The sequence below is a fragment of the Haemorhous mexicanus genome, chromosome 9 (assembly GCF_027477595.1).
Source record: "Haemorhous mexicanus isolate bHaeMex1 chromosome 9, bHaeMex1.pri, whole genome shotgun sequence".
Lineage (NCBI taxonomy): Eukaryota > Metazoa > Chordata > Aves > Passeriformes > Fringillidae > Haemorhous > Haemorhous mexicanus.
The window spans coordinates 11,438,187-11,446,629 of NC_082349.1; the positions used below are offsets into that span (position 1 = coordinate 11,438,187).

The window sequence follows — 8,443 nt, forward strand, 5'->3', positions numbered from 1 at the left end:
GGAAAATTGTTTCCAACTGTTTTGGTAGAGCAGGGCTCAGGGCTGGATGTGTGTCAAGGCTTCTGTTGTGAAAGTGACTCCACCCTGTCAAAAAATGGCTGGGGTGGAGTGTGGGTGTGGGCTGGGCCCTGGGCCACCTGCCCAAGAAGAACTGCTGCTTTTCAGAAACTATGGGGATTTGAGGTATGGCAGAGCAGGGAAGAGAGACCTTGGAAACTCGAGTGCTTAAGAAACAGCAGTTTGTTGCTTTCTGAACCTGCCAAAGCAAAAACTGCTGCTATCTGTGAATGCCCTTGCAGCATGGATCTGTGCACAATGTAGCTTGGGCTGGTCAGAGGAAGGTTGCTGTCTTTCTTTTCCTGCAGAAGTGCATCTTTCCCTGGCTGGGCTTTGTTATCTTTCCAGCTGTCTCATTCTGGTGTCCCTTCAGTGCTATTGGGGTGTAGGGCTGCCTTCCCCATCATCCCATGACTCGGGCCCTCTTGAACAGAGTGCAGCCTGGGTGCTGACTCAAGCCTGGGAAGAAGAGTGGGGAGCCAGCTGGGCAGCATGTGGCTGGGAGGAATGTGTTAGATCAGCAGCCTCCAGATGCTGAGTTTCACTGTAGGTTTGGTTGTGGGGTGGGAGGGCTTTGGTGGATGTCCAGCTAATGCCCTGGAGCAGAGCTTGGTGTGACAGAGCTCTGCTGAGCTGACCTGGGCTGATGTATACCTCAAGCCCATGCTCTGAAATGTAGGAAAGCATCTTCAAGTGCCCTGAACTGGTGTGACTAATATGCCTGAACTGCACACAGCCATCACCCTCTTCTACAGCGTTCAATGTCCTTGTATGTAAGAAGTCATTCAGTGTTTTCCCTGTTGTTAATGCTTCTCTGGGACTAAAGACTTGTATAAGAATTTGTTCTTGTCCATGCTGAAGTGGTGTGTAACGTTAGTTCAGTGCTCAGAAGTCACCGCTTCAGGAGCTGTAGGTGATGGTCTGGCTGACATGGACCTTTTCCTGTCAAGCCTCCTTTTCCCCTCCAGCTGGCTCCTACTAAAGACAGGACTGTCTTTGCTTTTTGCCCAAAATAGTAACAATGCTTTAAACTACTTATGCTTGGTATTTTAGAATGGGCTGTTCCCTGCATATGCTCTGCGCTCCCTTCCTCCAATTGTTCTTGTTAGCTGTGCTTCTCTATGGGCTGGCCATGGCACTTGGTAATTAATATGCTGTCATGCTGTGAACTGAATTCACACCTTATAGGGCTGTGTTTACTGGGTCTGCTGGATCAGTGCCCACTTCCTTCCCCTGCTCCTCCTCACTCCAGGACTGTAAGAGACCAACAAGGGGTCAAAGACCCTGCAATATCATTACCCTCTAGTAATGCTCAGAGGTCCTCCAAGGGCTATGTAATGCACAGCATCTGGGTGTGGGGATGTGCTAAGGAGAAAGAAAGAGTCTGTGAGAGAAAGCTGAACTGCTCTTACATGGTAGTGAAATAATTACAGCAGCTTTTCGGCATATAAAGCTGTCCTTCCAGGTCAGGGACCAGGGAAGGCCTAATCAGCTGTGGCCCTACAGGGCAAATCTGTGCTAACTCCCAGAAACAAAGTGCAAGGGTGTGGGGCAGGGATCCTAAAGCAGCAGCACAGCTCTGTGGAAAAGCCCAACCTTGCATCTGGGTTCCTGCCTGCTTCCCCATTAGAGACAGCTGTGGCCCTAGGATTTGTGTCTGAAGAGGGAGAGTTCCTTCCTTGGACCTCCTGTGATCTCTCCCAAGCAACCAAATGGGGGATGCACCAGCAGCACTGCTGAGCTCAGTTGCTGTTTGAGACTGTGCCCCCCATACCAGCTTTGTTTGTGTGTATGTGTGTGTGTGTGTGTGGGGGGGTACCCTGGTGGGTGGGGTTACACTCTCATTGGCTTTGGCAGAGCACAAGTAGGAACCTTTGAAGGTTCCAGCTGGTGTAATGCTCAGGAGGCAGAGCTGGTGCTAGGCACAGTGTGGTACTGTGCTGAGGGGAAGGTGAAAACAGTTAATAATCCACCCTCAGCTAATCACTGAGGGCTGATGGGAGGCACAGGCTTGGCGGAGCTGCTTTGGCAGGCCAAGGTGCTTATCAGCTGTGTAGTGTCCCCAGCAGCCCCTGGCAATGCTGGTGCAGCTGAAGGACAGGCTTGATGGGTCTGGTGCAGCCCTACAACCTCAGACACTGTGGCTCCACCATGCAAAGCAGCATGGCTGAGCTGGCTGTTGGTCAGGTAAGGGCTCAGATATGTTTCCTGCAACTTGCTCCAGCACACTTCAGCCTGGAAAAAAAGGCATTTTTCCAAGTGTAGGGGAGTCAAGCTCCAATAAATATCAGCTGAGCCCTGGTGCCTGCTCCCCTGCATGAAGCCTCAGCGAGGCACCAGGGCTTCTTGTCAGCATGAGGGGAAGACAGATCAGTTGTTGGAAGAATACATGACTGAAGGCTAAACACAGGGTTGGTGGTGCTTTGTGTGGCTCCTGCATGACATCTAGGCTGGCTGTGGCAGTGTAAACTAACCTTTTGTTTTACATCAGGATTTATGCCAGTGCCAGCCTCATTCTAGCCCCTCCTTTTTTTTTCAACAGCTATTCTACTCTAGCACCATAAGCAGGCACTGATGGCTGCCTGTAGCTAACAAGACAAACTGAGGTCTGCCTGCAGAGCCACAGTAAGGCCCCTGGGGTTGTGAGACAGGACAGGTCAACACAAACTAAGGCCACAGCCATGCTGTGCTTTCAGTTGGGCCTGTGGTGGAGCTGCTGTGCTTGTAGTCAGCATCTGGATGGTGCAGGTGATATATCTGTCTTAGCTGGGACAGAAACAAAAGTACAGCCCTTGCACAGCATCCTTCTGCTAAGCTGTGCTAGGCTCAGGGGCGTGTAAACTGGCCCTTAAGACCTAGGTCTCCACCCCTTGCCCAGATCCCCAGCCTTAGGGAGGTCTTGGGTTTGGGGGCCATGGCCTTTTCGTCCATTGGACTCCATAAAGAAAAAGTCAAGTTAAGCAGTTTATTAATATTTAAAATACTGTACAGTGTGTAAACCAAATATCCCCCTCCCCACAACAACCCAGTGCTCTCAGCGGATGCTCTGGTGAATAATACTGCTTTTGGCACTGTTTGCCCTCTCTTTCTCCTTCTTCTTTATGGGGTCCATCTCAAAACAGCGCCAGAGCCGCAGTGTTTCATCAGCAGCTGCTGAGGCCACTGTTGTACCATCAGGGCTCATGGTCAGGTTCAAGATTCTGGCAGTATGACCTGAGGAAGAGAAGGAGTGTGCAATCAGGGCTGAGCTGATCAACACATGCACATTTACTCCTGTATGCTCCCATGAGCCCTGCCACCTTACATAGCTGTCCCCCCCACTGGCTGTGACAGCATGATTTTACACCCCAAGCATACACTTGGAGCAATGGTATTTCTTCCACAGCCTGTGAGCATGCTTTACTCCTAGCAGCATGCCCCTGGATACTGTCCTGTATCAGTGATGCTCTGCAGGCTCAAACCAAGGAGTGCAGCTGCCTTCAACCTTTAACAGCCCCACCCCCCCCCCAGGCCCTGTCCACCAACCTTGCAGCTCTGCAACCTTGGTCATTGTTGGATACTTCCATAGTACCAGCTGATTCTGTGCAAAGCCATGGCCTGAAACGAACTCCTTGTAGTTTGTTGACCATAGGATAGAACAGACCTGAAAAGAGGCAGCATAGGTAAGACAAGGTGCTTGTGCTGATGCTCACCACTCGGAGGTGAGCATGATCCCCTCCTTCCCCATGCCTCTGGGCCTGAGGAGCCAGCAGCTCTGTGTAGGTGTGCTGCCAGAAGGTGTTTGTCTCCAAGCTGATGTTCATCTCTCACCTGGGAATGGGCATCAACAGTACTGAGGCAGGCACCAGAACACACGTTCCAGATGCGGATATGTCTGTCACTAGTGCCACCTCCAGTGGCTAGAACATTCATCTGCCATGGGCACCACGCCACAGCCTGAGAGAGAAGAGTTCATTTTAAGACCTACAAGAGGCAACCTGCACCCAGCCAATGCTGCATGTCTGTGTTGCACACAGATATCTGCCCGTGGCAGCCCTGTGCTCACCTTGACAGCACCCTGGTGCTGAGTGAAGGTCTGTACAGGAGCAAAGTCGCCACCCCCACCTTGGGTGCATGGCCAGACGTTCACCAGATTGTCATTGCCACCGCTGGCCAGGTAGCGGCCATCTAGAGACCATTTGAGTCCGCACACTTCCTGTGTGTGGCCAGCAAGGGTGGCCACGTGATGCTCAGCCACTCGGACATCGTGGTGATGGATGTGCCCAGTCCGTGCACCGCTGCAGAGAGACGACAAGGCGTGCAGGGTCAGGCTGCACATTTTCACCCAAATCCATTTTTGTTGTTGCAAAACTGCTATACCTGCCACTGGGTTTCAACCAATGTTACCAGCAACACTGGTCTGTCGGTGTGAGTGAAACACCCACACAAGCTGTTGACAACTTCAGCACAAATTGCGATACAGGAAAGAGGCCTTCTCCTCACAGTCCCAACAGATAAGGTTGAGTAAGAATCCCAAGCCAGGACAGAAACTTCTCTCTGCCATCCCTAACCCACGCCATACACAGATTGAGGAATAGGAGTTTGCAACAACTGGAAACTGCCCTTGACCTACTGCTTTACCTGGAGAGGATGTAGCTGTTCCAGCTGAGGGTTCCCACACGGGCACAATGGCTGGTCATATTTCGGAGACGTTTCTGCTGCTGAATGTCCCATAGCTACAGAGGCAAAGCAAAAAGTTCTTCAGAAGAAACCGAGTCCTATTTCTATGCTGTAGGAACCTCACTGCACAGGCTCTGGCATTCAGCTTTCTCAGTAAGGGAACAGAGAAAATGTGTATCTCATGACTATAGCACAGAAGGTAACACTACTTATTAAAAAACCCCCAAACCAAACCCTGCCTTGCACGCTGCACTTGGCTGGGGCAGTTCCACCCCACACTAGGGAAGATAAGTCAGGTGCATGGCATCCTTCCTCTGCCAGCCAAGGTTTTGTCCCCAGGCCCCCTAGTTCTGTCAATCCCTAGAAGACACCTCTAGTTTTACTCCTGCATTCACCTGGACCTCAGCACTACTTGTGCCAACAGCAAGGTAGTTTCCTTCTTTAATCCATGACACAGAGGAAATGTAAACATCTGGATGCTCCATCTGCAGCAGCTGGATAATCTCCCCAGTAGCGTGATTCCACAGATAAACAGAGTTGTCCAGAGCCACTGCCAGGAAGTTCTGGGAGCTCCAGTCTATGAGATTCAGATCTACAATTTGAAAGAGCAATGCGGGTCACAACATGCTTACCTAGAGAGCCCAGCCCTTCACCCGTGCTGATGCAGCAGGTGTGGGTGCACATGTGCACACACACACGTACAGGTGAGGGGCAGCCTTCTAGTGTCACTGTGCCCAGCTGCTGGGATCAGGTACCCTGCTCCAAGGCATCTGCACAGTGCCCTAGACCACTGTCCCTGTAAGGCTACACAGGGACACTCCAGAAGTGGTCTGTGCTAGCCTGGGTGCATAAAATAATACAGACAGCCCAGTTACACTGCCCTAGGAAGAGCAGTCCAGTGCAGAATGTTCTGGATGCCCAGCACTTAACCCTGTAGCCTACTTACAGTAGTCATTGCGGATCTCTGGTGCATCCAAGATCCGGTCTGGCATTGAGGGTATATATCTGCTATTCTTCCTGCTGGATCCAGGCGTCATTTTCTGACTGTAGAGCACTTTCAGGTTATTCTGATAGCCTGTGTGCAGAGGAACAGATTTGTTAACCTGAGTTAGTGTCCTCCCAGCTGAGTGCTGCTCACCCAACTAGGAATCCCTTGGAATGAAAATAAAGTCCTAAGAGAAACACTCGCAAGAGTGCAGTGTGCTAAAATCACTGGCAGTATGAACTGCTGAACAGGGGTGAGCTACAATTTCCTCATTCATGGAAACAAATTTAACAAACACTTGTTTTTTTCTATGCCATTATATTTAGTTGCAGTTTAAGCTAGGAAGTGCACAGCAGAGAGTTTGATGCTCTTACAGACTTCACGAAGGTTTGGAACCTGCAGTATAGGTGAGCAACTGGCCATCATAGCAACTTTCCTAAATAAATTCACTGCAACTGTTATGCCCTCCCTCGACCTCAGGAACCTTAAGAAAGGAGATTCCAGCCTGTACAGTTCTCAGAAACCAGCTGATTTCTCCTGTAACCATACACAGAGCCTCTGTGTTACTGTTCTCCTGATCCGATCTCTCCTGCTGATTCAGCTCACACAGACCCCGTACCATACCTTCTGGAGCATTCTGTGGTTTTCCACTGAGGCGGAGGATCTTTGCCTCTTCTACATCAAAACCATTCAGATTCACTGCCCAGGCTTTCTGTTGCTCCTACGGAGACAAATCACCCTCAGTGCAATGCATTTAAAACAACTTCCACACTGCAATTGAAACAGACACCTAAGTCCCATTCTCTTAGAATCTGAAGGTGTTTGACTGTGCTGCAAGGGTCAGCCACACACAGGGAGGTCAAGGCAGTTTTTCCTCAGACTTTCACACATTGTCATATGATCGCAAATTCAGTGTCATTGCCAGTGGGAAAAGCCACAGCCACAAAGTGACCAAATGCTTCATAAACAGATTTCAGAACACAGTGTAAAACATTCCAGAAGTGTTCCCTCTGTAGACATTGTCCTGGAATAGCTACCACCAGCAGTTTCACTTTGCATAGGCTCACAGCTTTGTGGTTTTTTTTGCCTGCTACCTATTAAATCCTCATTAGTCAAAAGCTATATTTTTCTACTAGAAGCAGCATAGGCTAGAGTGCATGGCATCTGTACAGCTTCAATCTCATCCTAGGCTCCTGAAGCCCAGAGCTGAAAGTAGTGATGGCTGGGGCTTGTCCAATGTGTCCACTGGATAGAACCTATAGTTTACTCTGTAAAGGGGCAGGAAGGATTAGTGGTTGTTGAAGTAATTGTAACTTAGCAACATGCTCACCTTCTTGGTAGGGGATTCCTCAGCAGGTTCATTCTCTTTGGTTAGGAGGAAATTTGCCATCTCCATCTGCATAGTGCTGCGGTTGGGAATGTAGCGATCCCCCCCAGCTTTTGTGGGGGTGCTTTGAATTTTGGATCCAGATTTACCTGCATTCGCATATGAAAATACTGTTTTACACTATTTAACAGCCTGTATTAGAGTTTTCACGAGAGCAAACCCAGCACTCTTCCACATCACGCCCACCAGACAAGTAGGACTCTGAGATCTCATGCCACCCAGTCACAACTAACTTATATTTTCCTCCCTGAAATCAAGCTCTGGTAGGGACTGTCTGGAGCAACTCCTTGGGTCTAGTGCAACAATTCCAAAGTCCAGAGATAAGGGGAAGATACAAAAACACTGTTACAGGATGTAAAGCTGGCCGCTGACAGTCCCGCCCACACTTGTCCCAGCATGCAGCTGTGCCAGCAAGGCTCAGCTGGGCTATCAGCAGCTGGTCAGCCCCAGTGCTCAGAGCTCTGCCCCTCATGCTAGGAAGGAGGTGGGTGACTGTCAGGAGCACAGCCCACCTCCTCCTGCCTGACCAGCAAGCCGGTAGGGCAGCGTGGCAGGGAGCCCAGAGCCCCATAGCTACAGACAAGCAGCGGGGCGAGGCTCCCGCCCTCAGCCTCTGCCGCTGGTGCAGGCGCTCACCGGGTGTCTTGGACGGTGTCTTGCTAGAGCTGTGGGAGCGATTGGCCGGCTTCATGGGCGACACGCCGACGGGGCTGGGCCCGGGGCCGCTCTCCTTGGCCTTGCGCTGCCATCGCGCAGGCGGCGCGTTCGGGATCGGCGTGTCCAGCTTCAGCAGCCCGTGCAGGTCCGCCTCGAACAGGAACTGCGCCATGGTCCTGCGGGCGGGCGGCGTTAGCCGTGCCTACCGGCCGGGCTGCAGTCTGCTCCGACAGGCACCGCCGGCCTCCCCACCACCGGACCTTGCAAGCCCTCCGGCCGCTCCTCCCCACCACCGGATACCCCCCACTCTCCCCAACCGCTCCTCGGGACACTCCATCAGCCTCCGTTCGTCGGGGGTCCTTTCTATCAGCCGACACCCCTTCCAGCCGCTACTTTGGGGGTCTCTCCGATAAGCGACATTCTCCCTTCCCCTCGTCTGCTCACCACAGCCTCCCCGCTCGGGACTGTGCCTCAAAGCCCCCTCCCCGGCCCTATAGCACGCTCACCTCCGCCGCGCCGCCACCGCTCGCCCGCCCCGCCTGCGCCGCAGCATTTTAAACCGCGCGCGGACGGGGCTCCGGTTGGCCGCTTCAAACCCAACGGCCGCGCGCTGCCAGGCGACGGCTGCGCGACGCAACGCGATTGGCTGAGCCGCTGGGCGGGGCGGGGCGGGCCGCTTCGCGCATGCAGTTAGGGGC

At 52.1% G+C, this 8,443-nt stretch overlaps 1 protein-coding gene across 1 annotated transcript; it reads right to left on the reverse strand.

Annotated features, from left to right (window-relative positions):
- Nucleotides 1-3,008: 3,008 nt before the first annotated feature.
- CDC20 (cell division cycle 20) lies at nt 3,009-8,379 on the reverse strand. Its single transcript, XM_059854039.1, has 11 exons — nt 8,252-8,379; nt 7,725-7,921; nt 7,032-7,177; nt 6,326-6,422; nt 5,663-5,791; nt 5,112-5,308; nt 4,678-4,772; nt 4,103-4,334; nt 3,868-3,993; nt 3,583-3,700; nt 3,009-3,270 (listed from the first exon to the last, which is right to left on the reverse strand). Exons 1-11 carry the CDS (start codon nt 8,296-8,298, stop codon nt 3,092-3,094), a joined length of 1,563 nt encoding a protein of 520 aa, XP_059710022.1. The 5' UTR covers nt 8,299-8,379; the 3' UTR covers nt 3,009-3,091.
- Between the last annotated feature and the right edge of the window lie 64 nt (nt 8,380-8,443).

Coding starts and splice junctions, on each gene's coding strand:
- CDC20 (XM_059854039.1), bottom strand. CDS start 8,298: ATGCTGCGGCGCAGGCGGGGCGGGCGAGCGGTGGCGGCGCGGCGGAG. Junction 7,922..8,251: donor GCGGTGGCGGCGCGGCGGAG/GTGAGCGTGCTA, acceptor GCCCGCCCGCAG/GACCATGGCGCAGTTCCTGT. Junction 7,178..7,724: donor GACACCGTCCAAGACACCCG/GTGAGCGCCTGC, acceptor ATGCGAATGCAG/GTAAATCTGGATCCAAAATT.